A 20,814-nucleotide genomic window follows, 5' to 3' on the forward strand; every position below is an offset into this window, starting at 1 on the left:
AGTTGACAGGTACGAAGAGGCGCTAAATTGGTTCAACAGCATCCAACTGTGGGAAGGTGTTCATTTGTAAAAAAAATAAATAAATAAAAACAGTAAACAACTGCAAGGAAGACATTTGCATACCGGAACAAAACCCTTTCTCTCAATAGAAAAGAGAACAGCAATACATGTAATCTAAGTAAAACAGAAACTAAACATTAGTATCGCCTGGTGAAAAAGGCTACATTTGCAGTTCCAGGTTATCCGGAAGAGCTTTTTGTTTGGGCTCTTTTGAAAGTGTTTTAGGGAGTAGGGGAGAGTTCAGGTGATATTCAACTTTGCTGTAAGAAACGTGCAGTGTAGTAGCATTTCTTTAGTTTACAGACTGTTGTCTTAGTAGTATTTTTTTCTTTTCAAAAAAAATTTGGGAAACTGAAGACATGATGATTTCGTACAATTGTAAAGGTAGTTAAGGTCACCCTTACTGTCCGTAATTTAGTTTAGTCCTCTAGAAAGGAGGCCAAACATTTTGGTGAAAACAGTAAACAAAACCATTCTGGCTGGTACTTTGGCCGCCGGTGCCGTGGTCGGTACCGGAGCCTGTGTAGAAGAATTCCGTTTTTTTTTTTTTTCTGTTCAAGTGATAATGGATCAGTGTGTGACAGTGGAGCGGGAACTGGAGAAAGTAGTACAGAAATTTGCTAGTTATGGGCAGCATTGTGAGCGTACACTTGACGAACTCATCGAGTATACCAGCAGCTTGAAGCAGGAACTATTACAAACAGCACGTTAGTATTTCTGACAGTTTTCTTATAGTTGGGGTTATGAAGAAATTAGTGTTCCACTTGCAGAGCTAATGGTAGTAAGACAACGTAATGGACTGAAGAGCTGTCATTGCATTTTATACTCTGTTTTATCTGTATTTAGTGGTTTCCAGTGTGTGTTTAGCTGAGTAGTTTGTTTTGTTTCCCTGATGCTCTGTATCACTGTTTTATCTAGTGGTGACCATTCCATGCTGTTTTCAAGTTAGTTAGAGCTAATGGTAGCAAGACAACGTAATGGACTGAAGAGCTGTCATTGCATTTTATACTCGGTTTTATCTGTATTTAGTGGTTTCCAGTGTGTGTTTAGCTGAGTAGTTTGTTTTGTTTCCCTGATGCTCTGTATCATTGTTTTATCTAGTGGTGACCATTCCATGCTGTTTTCAAGTTAGTCCCCCCCCCCCGTGATAAGTTGTAGAGCTGTCAGAAGTTGTTATAATTGGCTGGGGAATGTTGGTGTTCCCTACAGTGACGTATAGCAGATATTCTTAGGTTTATAGATAGTACTAGGCTAACTGCCCTTCTGAGCCATTTTAAGCCTAGCCAATTATCCCTTGTGAGACTCCAGCCCTGCACCTTGTGTTTGTAAGGCAAACACCTTAACCATTAGGCCACCCTCCAAACACACTGTTATGATATTCGGTGGGTGTCGTTATTGAAATGTGGTAGGGACGTGTAGCAAATTTTAATTCGTAGGATTCTTGTATTACCCTTTGAGGAATGTCATTGCAGTTACTAACCGTTTAAGCCCACAAAATATAAATACAGTTCTCAACTTTCCATCTTCAAAGTGTGGAACACTCTCTCATAATGTGGAACAAGTGGGCAACATGTGGAACATTTACTAACAGCTTTTTAACAAATTCAACTAGGAATCTAGTGGCATGGTTTAAATGTGTTAGTTTGGTGAATTAAATTATAATTTATCATGGATATTGTTTTAAATAATTCTTAAAAATGTGTGACATTCCTTTTTGCCTAGGCATTGACTGTAATTTAGCATTTAGTTTTAAATCCACTGTTTTTGTAGTAGTTGGGAATATACAGTTGCTACATTATGCTTCATAGTAACAGATGAGATGTTATATTGTAACCGTTTGCTGTTGACCTACTACAACTTCATTTCATTCACTGTTTGCACAATATTTGAACATCTGAGATGGCTTACTGGTAAATTGCTTTGAGCCTGTTCTGAATTGCAGTATACGCATGTTTGAATTTTGCTGGTTGATGTTTGTGTTGTTGGTACTCTACTGCTCTCTAACAGTATTAACGGTTGTCTGTACTACTCCTTTTTGCTGTACCATTACCCTTGCTAATCTATGAGCTTCCTCTTGCTCACTGTTTGCTTTCAGTTTGGTCTCCCTTCTACACTGTGGCTAACTTTTGATATTTAAACCACGGATTAATTTTTGCCTGTGTTACTGACCTCTTTCTCCCACAGTCTGTTGTCGTGCATCTTCCTATAAATATTAATCCAAGTTGCCTGTTCTGCTCTAACTGCATAAACTTCTGGAATGCGGCTCTTCTCCCAAAGCAACTTCACATGACAAGTTTTTTTTAAAGTACGGTTGCATCTACTTTTACAATTGCTTGCAAGATCCCATCCTGAAAGAGTAGTTGTACTGTTATTATTTATTTAATGTGTATTATCTGCTGAGTTCAGTTCAAATTATCCTGTGATATCTGTAATATTGCTGCTCTCCAGCCCTCACACAGCTTGGCTCCCCTCTTCCTGACCGCCTGGTTTTCAGCTGTATAAACTTCTGTATCAACTTCGGGTAGTATAATTTCTAGTAAAAACCCCATTTCTCCACTTACGGTACTACTCCTTTCTTCCATACTTCACAGTAGCAAGGTTTGTAATAAAATACAGTTATTTTGTTGTCGCAACTTGCACATATAAAAACACTTATATATATATATATATATATATATACATATATATATATATATATATATATATATATATATATATATATATATATATATAGCATTGCTGAATCCACCAGGGCAAACTGGATCTGCCTTTCTCTGGAATTTACTCACTTAACTGGTGTTTCCTGATTTGTTTGTTTTTCTTGCCTCCCCCACTGCTGTCGTGGGTCAACCTGTTTTGCTCAGGCGTCACTATGCTCTTTACCCCCCCATTACTCCTACACTTGTCATATAGCCCCTCCCACTTCCCTAGACTACCCAGTCATAATTCTGACAATTGCTTCCCTTCCCAACCATTCCCTATCTAAGTAATTATTTAATTATCCTGTATTGCTCCTCTCTCCAATTACTACCCAAAGTAGGTCAAAAATGATCTTGGCCTAAACTATCCTTCTCTACTATTCTCATCGTTCTCAAACTCCAATAAATCTCATCTGTTCATCCCCATCAATTATCCTCTCCTTCTTATGTCTCCCATCCCTATCAGTTATCCTCTCCTTCTTATGTCTTATGTCTCCCATCCCTATCAGTTGTCCTCTCCTCCTTACGTCTCCCAATCTAGTAGGACACTGTAATTACACTCTACTTCCCTCTCTTCCTCATTGCATTCCCCCTATAGCCCCTATGTGCTTCCTATGCCATTTTCTCTCCTGAATCACTTTCATACCATCCTTTCATTGTCTTCCTTAAGACTAAACTTATTGATGCTTTCTCATATGTCCATGCTTATTCTTCTACTAAATCTTACAGCACTTAGCTCTTCCTCCTTACCTTCTAAAACCTCATCAGCCACAACCTGCTTATCAAACCCCTTTATAAATTCTACCAACCTATTACAGACTTTCCTTTATAGATCTAAACTAGACCAACTACTTATTTTTCTCTCCCAGTTTTTCTGTCATTTCCCTTTGTGGAGACATTCGCCCTAATCCTGGGTCCACTTGCACTAACCTAATAGCTGCTGAAAATCTTTACATATTGCTCCACTAAGCTTCCAGAGCATTCTTACCAAAGTTACTGACTTTCATGCCTGGGTAGCTCACAGTCAACCTGATGTCATTGCCGCTAATGAGACCTGGCCAAAACCTTATGCAAGAGGCTCCAAATTCCTTCCTTCAGGCTTTGATACAATAAGAGCTGATAGGCCCCAGCAAAAAGGTGGCGGTATTGCACTTCTTTTCTCAAACACTTACAGTATAGTCTCTTACTCTAATAATATTCCACAGTTTTCTAATGCTGAAATTTTAATTTCTTTCCTAAAAATAACTCTAAAAGATTGCGTGTTATGCTGGTTTACATTTCCCCAGCAACGCCATACCTATAATTAGAGATCCTTGCTTGCATCTATTGTACTATAAAAAATGACAGTCATTCTGGGCGATGCTAATTGGTTAATTTCTGCTCTAAATTCCCATCTTCAAATATCATCCTATATAAATTCAGTCAACTTATTCTTCTTATTAAATCTGGTTGGAGTGGTGATAAGGAAGGTTCTGTCCTAGACCGGATACTGGTTACTGAACCAAGTAAAATCTCTTCTGCTGGTAAACTCCCTAATGTACTTGGTGATCATCTCCCCACCTTTATTCATCAAGCTACTCCTGTCTTTCAAAAGCAACATCATTATAAACTAACAAGGAATCAAACTTCGACCCACAAACTTTCATCACTGCACTAAAAATATGAATGGGAACATCTAAAAAAGCCTACCACTAGACGATGCTGTGGACTGCTTTAATACAACATTTCTAGAAACTTTAAACAACCTTGCACCCCATCATGTAAGAAGGACCAAAACCAGCCATGCCCCATGGCTAACTAAACCAATTAAAGAACTTATGCTAGGTAGGGCAAACACTTGAAAACCATGTCAAAAAACTAAAAATCCTCCAGACCTATTGAGATTCAAACAGCTTTGCAACCTGTTAAAAAGGCAAGTAACCAAAGATTATGTAAAACTTCAAATCGGCCATAAGCAGAACCCCCAAAATTTCTGGACTTTATTACATCACTCCTAAACCCTGACTAAAGCAAACCATGTCCACATCCTGATGAAACACCACAACAAATAACCAGTTTCTTTAACTTGCACACATTACTGCTAATGTTTCTCAACCAAAATACAGCACAAGCTCTACAGGGCCTTCAGTACTATCCTTGTCCCCTCACCCTTGCCTGTACAGCATCCTGTCATCCCCAGGAAGCAGCAACCCATCCTACACCCACTTTCACATTCAATTCTATTCCAGCTATTACAATAATAAAAAAAAAAAAACTACCTTTTAAACTTAAACCTAGCTCTAATGCAGCTGATTCCTACTGCATATCTAAAACTAGCAGCTGAAGCCATTGCCTACCCCATCAGTGTATTCCTCAACAGATCTGTTCTAGAATTCTCTGTCCCAGAAACTTGGAAAAAATGTTATTTTATTCGTCCACAAAGGTAGCAATACTACCAATATTTCCAGCTACTGTCCTGGGTCCCTATTATTTTAGCAAATGCAATAAATTGCCAATGCTGTTTAGTTGAACATCATTACGCAAAATGGCAAAATACTGAAAGCACAGAGCAGCAATTTTTTTTTTCCCCAAGGGAAAAAAAATCAGTTGTCCGTTTTCGGGGAATTCGCCATTGCATCCACTGTGGTGTGATCTCTGCGTTGGTGTATTTAAATAGGGGGTGTGGGGGCAAAGCCCCCCACTTTATTTTGTGTTTTGTCCCCCCCAGGGAAAAAATCGCTGATCCGTTTGTTAGAAGTTTTCTGGTTTTCGGGGATTGTGGGTCGATTTTTATATAGCGTTCACAATTCATTGTGTTCACTTATATAATAATAGACCCACTGTCCCATAGCAATTCTCTCCCCATCTCCATAATTCTTAAAATGTTTACATATGCAACTGCTACATCTCCATAATTCTTAAATTGTTTACATATGCAACTGCTAAACTTTCTCACTAATAACTAAATCCTTTCTCCCATACAAAATGGATTTAGACTTGGTCACAGTACTATGACTGCCTTGATATCCTTCATAGGCACTGTTAAAATCTGAGACTCCAGTAAAATTGTCTCTTCCTTGTTGACTTATCAAAAGCTTTTGTTACAGTCACTCGCCCACCCACTGTTTCTAACCCAACTGTCTAAAATTAATCTCTCTCCCTCCTCTCTCAATTAACCTGTCAAACAGGAAATGGGCAGTTAAATGGCAAAACTCCCTCTCTCCATTTTTTTCTCACCTCTACTGGTGTTCCCCAGGGCTCTTTATTAGGACCCCTCCTATTCTGTATTTTGTACAATATGCAACTCCACCATTATACATTCCGCTGATTCTATGTCTAGTCTTCAACAAATTGCTCAGTTGGCCTTTACCTTCATTGAGACCTGGTTATACAATAATCATTCGTTTCTTAATCCATACTAAACCAAGCTAAACGTATTTACTCCAAAGGAAAAAAAAATCCTTTAAGTAAAGCCCAGTTCACCATACTTTCTCAGTGCAACACAGTAATTGAAGTAGTTACTTACACAAAACTAATTGGAGTGACAATAGTTGAACATCTAAAATTTGACCTGCACATACATCATAACATTAGCAAAACACATCAAAAACTTGGTATTCTTTACGGGCACAAGTGCTTCCTTAGTCCTATCACTTACTTACTTCCCCTCTCTTATCTATGGTGCCCCTTTACTTACTAATCTGCAGTCCTCTCTAAAAACAAAGCGTAAAACATGTTATCACAAAATTGCCAAGTTTGCTACTAATGCCAAACTTTATACCCATCACTGTACTGCCTTACACTCCCTGAACTGGCTCAAACTTCCACACTCTCTCTCCTGCCCACAATTAACAAATGTGCATATAATAATATATAAACCTCTTGATTGTGCTGCTGTTAGTTCGCTGTTTAGTTACTACCATATCAGAATGGTTTTTGAATCAGAAAATCAGCATTTCTTGCAGGTTCATAAGCCAAATTCGCCTTCTGGCCAACTTCTTTATTCATATTCTGTAGCCAGATCCTGGAATGCCATTCCATTAACATGTACAACAACCAATCAGAATCATGCTTCATTTAAAACTACTTTTACAAGTGTACTTGTCTTCTATCTGGAACTGCATTTGCAGCAAGCCTCCACCCTTTAAAACTTGACTGCCTTTGCTTCATAAATAATGATGTTTTTTTTAATGATCATTATGTATTAAATGTCTGCTGATAAATTAACTAAACTTTGTGGCAGTAACTTTGTATCGTTAGCCATAACTTTATGTATTGTTAGCCATTTTTTGATATTCTGTAATTTGTTTGTATTTAGCTGTACCTTTCTGTTTTACCTTTACTATTTTCAACTATTATTTTCTTGCCTATGTGCAATCATAATAATGTTATATACTGCTTATGTTCATCTTTTTGTGGAAACTTTCTTCCCAGGCCTCCACTGAAAATGGGCCCAATGGACTGACTATTCCAGTAAACAAATGCCAATAAATTAAGTAAATAAAATAAACCTGGAGGTACGTGCATAAGAACTGTTTTTAAGGGATAGTCCAAATAACTTGTCTTGTTAAGCAGTTTGTTCAGTTGTATAAATTATGCAAGTGAAGACTGAAGGGTTTACTGCCCAACACTGGGGATGAGGCCTTGAGCTTAACATACTTCTCAACCTCATTGCACAAAAGTCTGGGCAAAGGCAAAAATAATAGTGGGAGAAAGGCCTGAAAATTGGGAGTGATTTTAAATATTGCTCTTTTAAACTTGGAAAATTGCTATGATAATATGGTTTACATTGCCATGGATTTTCTGAAAGATAGAAGCTCCCTATCATTATTTACGGACTTCATCTCTCAGGGATTTTCCAAAAACATCAGATTTTTAGGAGCAGACCAAAAATATGAGGCAAATATCTGAATATTCTGCAAAAATCGGGACAGTTGAGAGGTATGGATAGTTTTGTATGTTGTACTTCCAAGTAGTTGTTGATACCAAAGTCCTTACTAGGTTACTGGTAGTTTAATTGGCAGTAATGGAGAATACTGGGCTGCAGTAGTATGTCTGAGTAGTGCTTTGAATGTTAAGGAAGTAGTGTACTTTGATAGCTGCCTGCTACCACCCTAACATTTTAAACATTATTTCAGACGGGAAAAATCACAGATCTGTCACCTGAAGTGCCCGATTTTGCCAAACAACTAGGAGTTACCACATACTTTTGCTGCATTCCTCATAAAGTGTTTGCAATTTTCATCAGTTTCCCAGAAAAAAATCTGTCATTAATGTAAGAGTTTTATACTTTATCGTTGATTTCTTTCAGAATGTGTACGTTGATGCAAAACTGTTTTGTTAACTTTTTAACATCTGCCATCTTTGGCCTGTTCCTGCTAAGCATACTTCTTTCTGTTCAGAAAATGCATGTTGATAACAAACCTGTGGGTCCCTTGATTGTGTTCCTTCATACTTGCCCTGTCCAAACTAATTTTTTTTTTCTGGTAAATCGCCGAGGATTACAGTCTATGTACAGTGATGTAAAATTTCTTGTTCTGGTAACTTTTTAAGTGAAATAAAAAATAAAGATAAAATGAGCTGCACTCCTATTGGAGACTGGCCTTTGTACTGTTGTAAGAGAATCCAGCACTGTGTCTTAGCATGGTTCAGTGTTCTCAAGTATTGCCATTTAATAATATATTTCCAGTAATCCTTTTTTAATTTGTTGACCTGATAAGTGAAATGATCTTCCTTTTAACTCTTGTAAGTTCACAGTTTAAAGCAGTAGAGCAATGGTAGATGCAGTAGCCAACATTTTTGTGGGTAGGAGGAAAACAGAATAGGTAGAAAAGCCCATGGAGTCTCCATGCAGATCGACTAGACACCATGACTAAACCCAAGACTGGAGTGGGGAGTCAGACGTCTGAGCTATTCTTGTTGCTGTCTGTAGTACATGGCACAACAATGCAGATTTAAATATGTTTAGCTAAGTCCATTAGAGTAATTCCATAGGATTAACACTTAGAAAAAACATTATTACTTGGCGCCAGTAGAATCTGTTAGGAGAGGTTGCAAGACAGTAAAATATACAATCTTAAACAGATTTTAATGTAGTACCTTATTTACACTAAAGGGTCTCTTACCTTGGGCGCAAATGTAATTTTTGCACCGTCTGTATTGCGGTATCAATTTGTGCAGTAAGTATTGTCTACCTTGTGTTTTGACTTGCAACTTTTTTGGCCATTTGTTGAGGCTGAGATGTGTCTCTTGTTTATTTTTGTATATGTTTGCTCCTCTGCTTGCCAGCAATCATAGGAATTTACTAGGCTATTGGCCCTAAGGCCCTTGTAAGCCTAACCAAGGGTTTAGCCAAGTCAGCACCCAATGCCCTTGTCCAGCAGGGACACTGGTGGAATCCCAGGAAATGTATTTTCTGTTTCCCATCCAGCTATCTAGGTTACATTTAAAAAGGTGTAAAGTGGTACTCTGCTTGATGTGGAGCGGGAGTCTATTCCACAGAAGGGGGAAATCTCTGGAACACCTCTATCCTGCCAACAAGTCCTATTGATGTCACAGATCAGGTTAAGGCCACGCGTGCGAGTTACTTGATTGGAGCTTGACTTGCGTATATGCAGCAGTCCCATCAAGGTGGGTTCTGAGATTGCCTTGTACGCCAGACAGAGGTCACCTCTGAGGAGTTTGTATGAAACTGAGTAGAAAGAGGGATAGGGTTTTTAGTCTGTCTGTGTATGGTAGATTTTTGAGGCCCTGGATTCTCCTGGTGAGGAACCTCTGTGGTCTCTCCAGCTGTTGCATGTGCTTCTTGAGTTGCATGCTGAATGGGGCATTGTACTCAGTAATGGGCCTTATAAGGGAAGAATACAGGAATGTTATGACCTCCCTGTCCCTGGGTGATATACCCTTACTTATGAGGTGGGCCATGTGGAAAGCTTTCCTTACAATGGAAGCAACATGGTGGTCAAAAGTCAGGTTGCTATCAACCTAGATGCCCAAATCCCTCGCAGCTGATTATGACATTAAATAACAATGTCCTAAGCACACAATTTGTTGGGGATGATGATGCATTTTTTGGTATTCAGTTTGAGGCAATGTTTTGGCACCAGTCTTTTTGTTTGGGTGAGACCATATCAGTAGGGGAATTGATGATGGCGCCCAGCTTGCAGTCATCTACAAACATGGTCATCCATAGCCCACTATGGCGCCCAGCTTGCAGTCGCCCAGCTTGCAGTCATCTACAAACATGGTCATCCATAGCCCACTGGTTTTGGCCTGCACCTCAGAAAAGTATATCCCAAATAACTGAGGCCCCAAGACCAAACCCTTGGGTACGCCACTCGTTACAGGTCTACTGCTTGAGGTGGCTTCCCCTATTTTGACTAGGTGGGTTTTACAGGCAGCCAATTAGCTACCCATCTGGTCACAAAAGGATTGATGCCTAGTCGAGAGAGTTTATCTATTATGCCCAAGTGGGGAATAGTGTTGAAGGCTTTGGCCAGGTCAAGGTAGGCAGTGTGCACCGTCTTCCCCTCGTCTACGGCTTTGTGACTGTCTCAAAGATGTTGACCAAATTTAACAGACATGACCCCCCCCCCCCCTTGACAAAGCCAAACTGTGTTGGATTGAGTGTTTTTGCCAATGTCCTTGTTAAATGAGGTCCATGATCCATTCCATGGCCTTGCAGACCAGATTAGTTAGGCTGATGGTTCTATAATTTTCCATATCCGTGGACTCTCTACCTTTGTGCAAAGGGGTGACATTGGCTGTCCTCCACTCAGCTGGGGCAAAGCCGGTATTCAGGCTTTGGTTGAACAGGGAGCCTAATGGTACTGCAAGTTCATGTTGGATGCAACCTGGGATGTTATCGGGTCCCATGGAGGTAGTATTTTTTGCCTTTGAGAGAGCAGGGATGACCTGTTCCCTAGATATAAGGGGAAGGGAGCAGGTACTGGGAATGCCCTGATTCGGTTTGCTTTGGAGGATTTAACTAATGCTCTTATTTGCTTGTTCAGGCTAAGGAGAGAGTGCTTCCAATTGGGCACCTGCTCCTTCTTGGTCCTGGACAGCAATTTTTTCCTTTTGTTAGAGTTTATTTATTGCAGATGTCTACCAGTCAGGTTTAGTCTTCCTTGTGGAGGATGATTTAGACCTGTACAGTATTCTTGACTCCATGCATCTGTATAAATGCTCGTATAGTGCATTGCTAAAGTTTTGGATACTGGTAACAGTTCCTAGAGAGGGGGAGGGGGCTGTGAAGCTGTTTTATACAATCCCTCAGGAGGCTGTAATCAGCTTTGGAGAAGTTTTTTTGTTTGACCCTAGCTAGAGGGGATTTGGGTGAGATGGTGACTTCGAAAGTGACCGCTTTATGGTCTGATCTTACAGAGGAGGATGATACTACAGGGATGCTGCAGTGGTTACTCATGTTTAATACCAGGTCTAAGATATTATCACCTCTTGTGGGGGTATCGACTAGCTGTTCCAAAGCATTTGCATTGACAAAATCAAGGAATCTCTTGGCATTTTGTATTCTGGCATGAGTAGTTTTTCCAGTCTATGTTTGGGTAGTTTGTCGCCCAGGATCAGGGTAAAGGGATCATCCTGGGTGATGGTAGAATGCTGCTTAAGGCTAGGGACATACCCGCCTGAGACGCATTCAGTGAGTTCAATCATGTTACTCTTCATATAGTCCAGGAAGGTTCATCTCAAGTCATTCATGCCAGTGTGGACTGTGACAGTCATAACAGTACCTTTGTTGAGAGACTTGAGTGCATATGTGATCTGGCGGATTCTGGCACCTGACAGATAATTAACAGTGACTTTCTCCTTATCCAGCCTGGTGAGAGGCACATCTGCGTGTCTCACAGTGGAGTCTCCTATGACTAATATGTTGGGTTTATGGTTAAGCGTTAGTGGCTGTGATACACAGGTGTGTGAAACCTATGCATGGTACGTGGTGTCGAGGGCTGTGGAGATCGCATGTGTTTTTGCCTCGGAGGTTTACTTTGTTTGGGTATTTTTTTGTTGAGGACCTCCGCATATGTGGGTGGGTGTTGTGTGGGTAGTGGTTGAGGTGTAGTGATTTGTGTTGACAACCTTCTCAGCATCAGATATACTGGCTTGAGAGGGAGAGAGCATAGACTGTAGGTTCCTAATGTAAAAGCATCTCTTGGAAATTGTGTTCCTAGGTGGTAGTAGTAGATGGCCGTCTTTGTACAGGAGGTAGTTGCTATACTATCTCAGGATGTCCATATCAATCAGACTGGTAGGAGAAACTGTAGGAAATTGTCCATCCATGTTTATCAGAATCTGAGGGAGAGCTAAGGGGTAGGCCTAAAGCCCAACTGCTTAAACCAAAACTAAGAGACTTAGAGTAACGCTTACAATTTAAAAAGGCTATAAACAAGCAGTAATAAATGCAACAGAAAAGATGCAGTTGAACACTTTAGAAAACAAGCAGCAGCAAATAGCTGAAAAAGCAAGATGAAGTAAGAGAGTAGGAGGAGGAGGAAACATAAATACAGTAAAAGCAGCTGAATAAAGTGTGTGGGTTAGTAAAGTGGAAAGGGAGAGCGGAGGAACAAAAGATAATTCAAGGTTCAGGAACTAAGGGGTTTGACCTTCTGAAATGATCTCTGTATTGGATAGAATGAGCTAATGAGATGGGACTGGGAGTAGTGCCCCAGATCACATTTACAGTATGAGGGGGCAACCGCAGAAGCCACCAACTTTGGCAGTTGAGTGGGACGGTGGAAAAAAAAATTCAACCAGAGGTCAGCAGATATATAAATGCAGACACAAAAAAGTAAATAATTCAGTCAAGCAAGTGGTCAGTGGTGACGTGGGCTCCTAAGTCACTTCAAGTGATGTATGCATTTGTCTGCACATGTGTGCTCCTACAAATGCAGCAAAGGTTACCACCCTCAACTTCGATGGTCATACCTGCATTTTTTCTGTACAGGCTCCCTACATCTTGATACCCCCCCCCCCCCACCCTACAGCGTAGACTGTGTCATTCAAGCAGTAGTTGGCTTAACCCACCTTTCCACTACTTGGACTAGAACACTTATCCTCCCTGCCATTGATGTCAAGCACCTAATACTCTAATTGAATTCTGTTTGCTTGAGCCTTAGTGTGGGCTTTTATCCCTCTTGTCACTGTTGGAGGCTTGAGATGTATGTTTGTCTAATATGCAGGCCATGCATATCAACAGCTTTTAGTAAGATTTAACAAAATTTGCAAATGACCAAATTTCCAGAACCAAGAAATAGCTGTGTGTGCATACACGTGTACATAAATAGGAATACACCTAGTTCAAGCAAGCTATTTAGAGCTATTTATTAGCGGCACATATATTACAACATCTAAATCATTGCTTTAATTTTAAGGTTATTGAAATTGTAGTACAGACAGCCAGAGAAGGCTATATCCACAATAGGACTGAATTACGGGAAATCAGTTGGATTGTTAATTTGCGAGCTAACCATTTACCAGGACTAAATAATGTAGTTCCTTTAAAACCCTTTCTAAAAAATAGAAGGCTCACGAATAAACTATAACTACCAGGAACATCATTTATATTTTACGAAATATTCCTTCTTCTGAAGCGAAAGACTTCCAAAGATTGGGTCTACTGTATATCCCAAATGTCCTTATAGATAGATTTGCCATCATATTCTACTAATTCTTGAAATAGATTCTAAAGCCATTATGTTTCTATAATATTCAAAAGGGTATTTAATGGACTTTGTGTTTTGGGAGCCTTTATGTACATGAACAAAAATGCAGCTGGATATTTTGGGGATGCAACTTCTATATGGAGCAGCTGATGTTCGTGAATGCAAGTCTATTCTTCATATGGACTGTGCCATTGATTCTCTGTTTTTACATTGCTTAAAAGAGAAGGGCATGATAGTTGTCATGTAAAGTCCCGCAATATGAAACAAATGCGGGCAAGACTCCCATCTGGATTTGCGCACGAATGAACCTTCACATCACAACATTTCATCAGCTTTTACAAACATTCTAAGGTACTTTTTTATGGTTGTTGTGGTCTCCCCACACAGACTGTTGTGAGTTGTGTTCAAGTTACTTTGCATCATTTGGAAGAGTTACAGGAATGTATATGCCTGGGATATAAACAGATTTTGTCCTACTTTACTTTTGAACTTCTAAACATCAGTGTATAACAGTGTATGAGTTTGGAACTTCTGAGTTTGTTTACATAGCAATTGTGCTAGTGCTTCATTTGCTTCCTGCAAGTCTGGAACTATTGAGTTTGCAAAGGGAAGCTTCTTGTGTTTTTCTAACTACAAAGTATTGGATTGGGTTTTGTCTACCACAAGCTAAGCGGATAGTCAGGACTTCCTGAGCAACCAGGCATTTGCTCTACAACATTTCATCAGCTTTTACAAACATTCTAAGGTACCTTTTATGCTTGTTGTGGTCTCACCACACAGACTGTTGTGAGTTGTGTTCAAGTTACTTTGCATCATTTGGAAGAGTTATAGGAATGTATATGCCTGGGATATAAACAGATTTAGTCCTACTTTACTTTTGAACTGCTAAACATCAGTGTGTAACAGTCCTTTTGTTACACTTTAGTTCAACATCTTGCCAATTCGGCGAAGCAGTGAGGTTTCTGTGGATTTAAAAGGAGTGTTTTTTCATCTTTTTTTCGTTGTGTTTTATCAGTGACATAATTCAAGTTTCATATATCCGTGTCATTTTGTTGAACTTTAGTAGCTATCCCAGCTACGATCCACCACTAGTCTATCTGCAGGATCTGATTATATTTTATCAGTTGTTTGTTCTTGCACAACCTTATTAGTTGCCTTACAGTGATGGCGGAAGCAGTGGTTGGGGCGTCGGCTGTATTGGATGGTGAAGAAATTCTACTTTTAAGGGCTGAAGTAGCCAGATTACACCAAGATGTCAGCAAGCTCACGGAATTAGTCACTTCGATTGTTAAATCTACACATATTAACGGTAAACATGAATGAACATCTTCCCACAAGGACATACCCAGGATTCAGGATAACAGCGAGAATGACTTGATATTGACAGTGGATACCAATGTTGAAATACCCAATGGACAGGGTGTTTAAATCAAACAGGGTCATCACACAGAACGGGCAATATAGATATGAACCCAAGGGGCGTTGATGACCTATCGATACCTGAAAAGGACTTTACCTTTGATTTCAGCTTTTTTCACAGTAGAGCTGAAATGGACTATAGAGGGCCAAGCGAAACATGCACCCCCCAATAAAACCTATTCTGCTATGGCATGTATGCCAAATACTAAAACTCAATGTACTATACCTAGTAATTCTAACTTGTTACACAATGAAAATACTGTGAGAAACAAGAGAGTTACACAAGGAAAACATGTTGATAATAATTATTCCACGTTTAATAAGTTTCTCAAAAATGATTATGCTTTTGATCCATCACACTCTAATGAAATGTTTCAACATCATGATAATGTTATTAACAAAAAATATGGGGATGATGATCAAAATGAATCCATCAAAAGTAGTATATACAAAATGGGAAACATTTTAATACAAATACAGAATATTAAAGTTGATAAAGCTTATTTGAAGCAATGCATTAATTTGAAGGTAGTTCGCAAAGGGATTAGGTTTTCAAACTACCTATGGGCCTAGAATACAATGAGAGTACAATTTCAGCTTTCAACAGTTTGTTTGATGATTTTGGCATTTGTTATATGAATTTGTTATTGAAGTGTTACGAGGATAAGTTGAATGTACTCATTGATGAAGTAGAGCATGTTAATGAATTTATTTTGCGTAACCCTGCATTTGAACAGTGGTATGACTTATACCACAAACAATTCCAAATGGCAGAAACCACAGCGGAAAATATTTTCCGAAGGAAAAACAAAAATTAGGCGTGATATGGAGCTATACAGAACTTGTAAGGTATATGTTTGGCCACAAGATAGGAAAGAAAGATTAGATGAAGGATATACACATGTAAGAGGTAGAAGACAGGTGGACAGACAGGAAAATTTTCAGGGAGGAAGACACCATCAAAATTATGGAAAAACAAATTACCAGAGCAGCAGAAAATACAAGTAAAATCCGGAGTTTGTCAGTTTAGAACGACAGTTGGAGGTTTTACTGTCTCTCCTCCTGCCATTTTAGTTCCCTCTAGAGAGATTGACGTGGTCCCATCTCCCTTCAACATCAACAATGAAAATTCAAATAATGGACATGATGAAACTTTGAAAATAGACATACAGGAGGTAGATACATCAGAATTAGAAAAAGAAAAACCTAGTATCACGCACTATAAAGGCTTCAACGTGTACAACTACACAGATGTCCCTATTCATGAAGAATTATGTTCCCTTTTATGCAAAGGAACCATATTCATCCCTACACAGAAATTCAATCTAGTAGATCATATCAAAGAAATCAAATTATATAGTCGCAGACTTAACCTGGCTCTACTATTTGAAAAAGGAAAGGAAGATGAGGCCACATACATACCCACTGAATTAAAAAGAAAAAGTACATTTATACCTCAGTACAATTCACAAGTGAATGTATTTGAACAAATGATATGCAAAGAACTGTATCTACTCAACCATGAAATCACAAGAGAATATCGGAAAAAACAGGAATTAACAAAAGATAACATCTCCAAAGAAGAAAAGCGGTACTGAATGAATATATGTATAAAAAGGCGTAAGAATAATGAAACCCGACAAGGGGAGGGCAGTTATTTACCCCCAAAAAGATTATATCACTGAGATATACCACATTTTATACCATTCTGGGAATTACCAACAGGTTTCAATCAATCAAATTAACCAAGGTTTTAGAAGAATTGACATAGCTTTGGAAGAATACTTTATTGATAACCGCATCACAGAAGAAGTATATAGGTTTCTAAAAGTGGATCATCCAGTGATGGCTTGCATAATAGGAATACCGAAAATTCATAAGTCTCTGACCAAACCACCCTTCAGACCCATCATCTCAGGTTCAAAGTCAAAACATATAACATAGGAGTAACGATCGATAGATGGATGAAACATATTTATACACATGTACCATTCATCATCAAAGACTCATGGGATTTCTTGAGTAAACTCAGTCCTGACAAATGGACAGAACAATGTACATTCATCACCATTGATGTATGTGACTTATTTTCATGTATTCCTAAGGACGAGGGACTAGAGAGATTTGCCAGGAGTCTTAGAAAGTTTTCTACATTGACCTGGGATAAAATAAATCTAATCATGGATATGATGGGCCTAGTGTTGGATCACAATTATCTTACTTTCGAGGGTGAATTTTTCAGACAAAGCAAGGGAGTTGCTATGGGCATCTTGTGCCCCCATATTTGCAAACTTGGTTATGTCTGATTGGGAGAATGAATTCATTACCAACTGTGCATTCTCCAGCTACATCACCTTCTATGTAAGATTTCTGGACGATATATTCATTCTGTGGAAGGGACCCAACGAGACAATACCACAATTTATTGAATACATCAACGAAACTACCAATTTTTTGAAATTTACCTATGAAACAAATAACTCGGGTATTTCATATTTGGATGTGTTCATAGGTTCCAATGAGGAAGGTTTTACATCCAAGATACATAGAAAAGCACATTCTCTAATGATTATCTATTTTTGGAAGTGAACATCCACCACACATTTTCAAAAATATTATGAAGGGACAGTGCATTAGATGTGCTAGAATGTCATCAACTAGAGAATTCATGGAAGGAGAAATGGTTCTGTTAGCAGATTTATTTGAAAGGAGAGGATATCCCAGCAACATGATTAGTGACACCATTGAATTTGTCAAATCCCAATGGGGAATAAAATACAAACCACTGCTAGGTCTTGATAAAGAGATTAACGCCAACTTGCAGAAAGCAAATATGGGTAGAGTGTGTGTTCTGACCTATAACCCTCACAGCACCAAGATTAAGGACATTATAAAGAAATATTGGGACATTATCACAGTATCAGATGTCAACAAAAATATACTGGGTGAGGAACCTAAGATAGTATACAAAACTGGTCCCAACATAAAAGATTACTGGAACATTCCAAGTTAGGGAAAGGCAGAAACAATAATAAAGACAAGGTTTTCACCAGAAAGTGCGGAAGATGCAAACAATGTACACATATAAACACCAACAGTGATATTGTTTTGAATGACATTAATCACAGTAAAATTAGGAGCATAGGTGGAAATTGCAGCACCAAGCACATAGTATATTTAGCTCTGTGCAAAATGTCCAGCCTATTATATAGGCAAAACAGAAAGAGAGTTAAAGAAAGCGTATTTATGAGCATTATTATAAAATTAGGAAAATGGATAGTAAAAATGCCCTATACAGACACATCAAGGAATATGGTGAGGGACACACATTCTCCTTTATGATAATAGATGAGGTGAAGGAAATTCCTTTTGGAGGGGATTGGAAAACAAGACTGGCCTGTAAAGAAAGCAAGTGGCAGATTTTAACTGATTCCACCAGGAATCCAGGTATTAACGATTTTATAAGTATAAAACCATTTTTAATTCTTGATACATAATATTTTTATGGCTGCAATATTTGATGAAATGTAAGTACACATAGTGAATTTAATTCATGTTTTAGTATTTCAATCACAATACCATATGAATAATTATTTTTAGTGACTTTTAAAAACAATATTTATAATTATATATAGATTTGTATTTAATTTTGGTATGTATATACATAAATCACCTAGATTTATATGTTTTTTATATAGGTCCAATATTAGTTATGTTACAAATGGAGTACTGTTTCTTTAAATTGAGTAACAAAGTTTTGGCGCCAAAAACTGTTTTTAAATGAGTTAATTAAATGTTTTGCACTAGTTCTGATGAAGTCTGCGATGGTGCAGATGAAAGCGCTCAACTAGTGCTTAAGGAATGCTATCGTTGTAATAAAGGATTTATTTTCAGTCTACAGCGCCTTTTTTGCTTCCTATGAGTTTGGAACTTCTGAGTTTGTTTACATAGCAATTGTGCTAGTGCTTCATTTGCTTCCTGCAAGTCTGGAACTATTGAGTTTGCCAAGGGAAGCTTCTTGTGTTTTCTAACTACAAAGTATTGGATTGGGTTTTCTCTACTACAAGCTAAGCGGATAGTCAGGACTTCCTGAGCAACCAGGCATTTGCTCTACAACATTTCATCAGCTTTACAAACATTCTAAGGTACTTTTTATGGTTGTTGTGGTCTCCCACACAGACTGTTGTGAGTTGTGTTCAAGTTACTTTGCATCATTTGGAAGAGTTACAGGAATGTATATGCCTGGGATATAAACAGATTTTGTCCTACTTTACTTTTGAACTTCTAAACATCAGTGTATAACAGTGTATGAGTTTGGAACTTCTGAGTTTGTTTACATAGCAATTGTGCTAGTGCTTCATTTGCTTCCTGCAAGTCTGGAACTATTGAGTTTGCAAAGGGAAGCTTCTTGTGTTTTTCTAACTACAAAGTATTGGATTGAGTTTTCTCTACCACAAGCTAAACGGATAGTCAGGACTTCCTGAGCAACCAGGCATTTGCTCTACAACATTTCATCAGCTTTTACAAACATTCTAAGGTACCTTTTATGCTTGTTGTGGTCTCCCCACACAGACTGTTGTGAGTTGTGTTCAAGTTACTTTGCATCATTTGGAAGAGTTATAGGAATGTATATGCCTGGGATATAAACAGATTTAGTCCTACTTTACTTTTGAACTGCTAAACATCAGTGTGTAACAGTCTTTTTGTTACACTTTAGTTCAACATCTTGCCAATTCGGCGAAGCAGTGAGGTTTCTGTGGATTTAAAAGGAGTGTTTTTTCATCTTTTTTTCGTTGTGTTTTATCAGTGACATAATTCAAGTTTCATATATCCGTGTCATTTTGTTGAACTTTAGTAGCTATCCCAGCTACGATCCACCACTAGTCTATCTGCAGGATCTGATTATATTTTTTCAAGAGTCTAGGATGATGGACCACCTAGGGAAGCGGGTTTATGCTTCAGCGACCTTTTGCATCAGGGTACTGAACTATCTGGCCCACATTACTAGACTACAGCGTGACCTGGTAAAGGAACTGGCTGAGTCTCTCCCAAAGTCCATGTCGCAGGAGGACAGACACTTTCTCCACGAGGATGGCCACTGACAGTGGTTTCCAAAATGTCCATGTGACTCCTCTCACATGCTACTGAAGGAGCAGCTAGGGCAGCTGGGTCCGCGTGTCCATGAGGTGCCTAGCTCAGATTGTCAGTTCATAGAACCCTTCAAGGCATCTTCTGCGAATGCCCCTTATGATGGGTTCTATCCTGTTTGGTAAGACTGTCCAAGACACCTTGGTCCAAAGTGAGAAAATGGGAAGACACTGTCTGCCGTCGCAGTCTGCTTCTCGAACCATCAAAGATCCTTTTCCCGGAATTAGCGAGGGCAAAAGAAGATGTGGTTCCAGAAGTCTCAGTATTCCCGGGACACTCTGGGCTCTTCTTCCCTTAGAGGCAGAGGGGGACAGGATAGACGCAGGCCCAGAGGCAGAGGGGGTCAGAGGAATTTTGGGTCTCGAACTATTCTCAGACAGGCCTGCGCAGCAACCCTGAGGGGTTGCCCGACTGCTCTACTCTGGAGGCAGTCAGGGGTTGCTTGTCATTGCACCTGGCGGCATGGAAGTCTGTAACATCAGACCGCTGGGTGCTTCAAATAATTTCCAGTGAATACTCAATCCCATTTGTGGTTCCACCCAAACCTCTAACACCTCCCGGACGTACCAGCTGCGTAAAGGGAGGCAGCAGCACTGGAGGTTTCCAGGCTGCTAGAGAAACAAGCCATCATTCTAAATCATCCCTCCCAGATTAGTCCGGATCGGGCATCTACTCCAGTTTCTTTTTCGTGCCAAAGAAAACAGGGAACTTGAGGCCCATTCTGAATCTATCAGTTGCTAATGAAAAATTCCGGATGGTCACCTTACAGTCCATCATGCCATACCTGCAAGAGAGCGAATGGATGTGCTCGTTTGACCTCCAGGATTCCT

General features: G+C 39.2%; 1 protein-coding gene across 2 annotated transcripts in view; it reads left to right on the plus strand.

Annotated features, from left to right (window-relative positions):
* Positions 1–247: 247 nt before the first annotated feature.
* LOC122801547 (E3 ubiquitin-protein ligase RMND5A-like) overlaps positions 248–20,814 on the plus strand; it is a 432,068-nt gene continuing 411,501 nt past the window's right edge. Inside the window, exon 1 of one of the 2 annotated variants that reach the window (XM_044070974.1) lies at positions 248–767. In XM_044070974.1, coding sequence (XP_043926909.1) covers positions 626–767 — 142 coding nt within the window. In that variant the 5' untranslated portion in view covers positions 248–625. The remainder of the gene's footprint in view (positions 768–20,814) is intronic. The other variant, XM_044070975.1, reaches the window with a different exon arrangement.

This window comes from Protopterus annectens, chromosome 5.part0 (assembly GCF_019279795.1).
Source record: "Protopterus annectens isolate FY-2018-M chromosome 5.part0, PAN1.0, whole genome shotgun sequence".
NCBI lineage: Eukaryota > Metazoa > Chordata > Ceratodontiformes > Protopteridae > Protopterus > Protopterus annectens.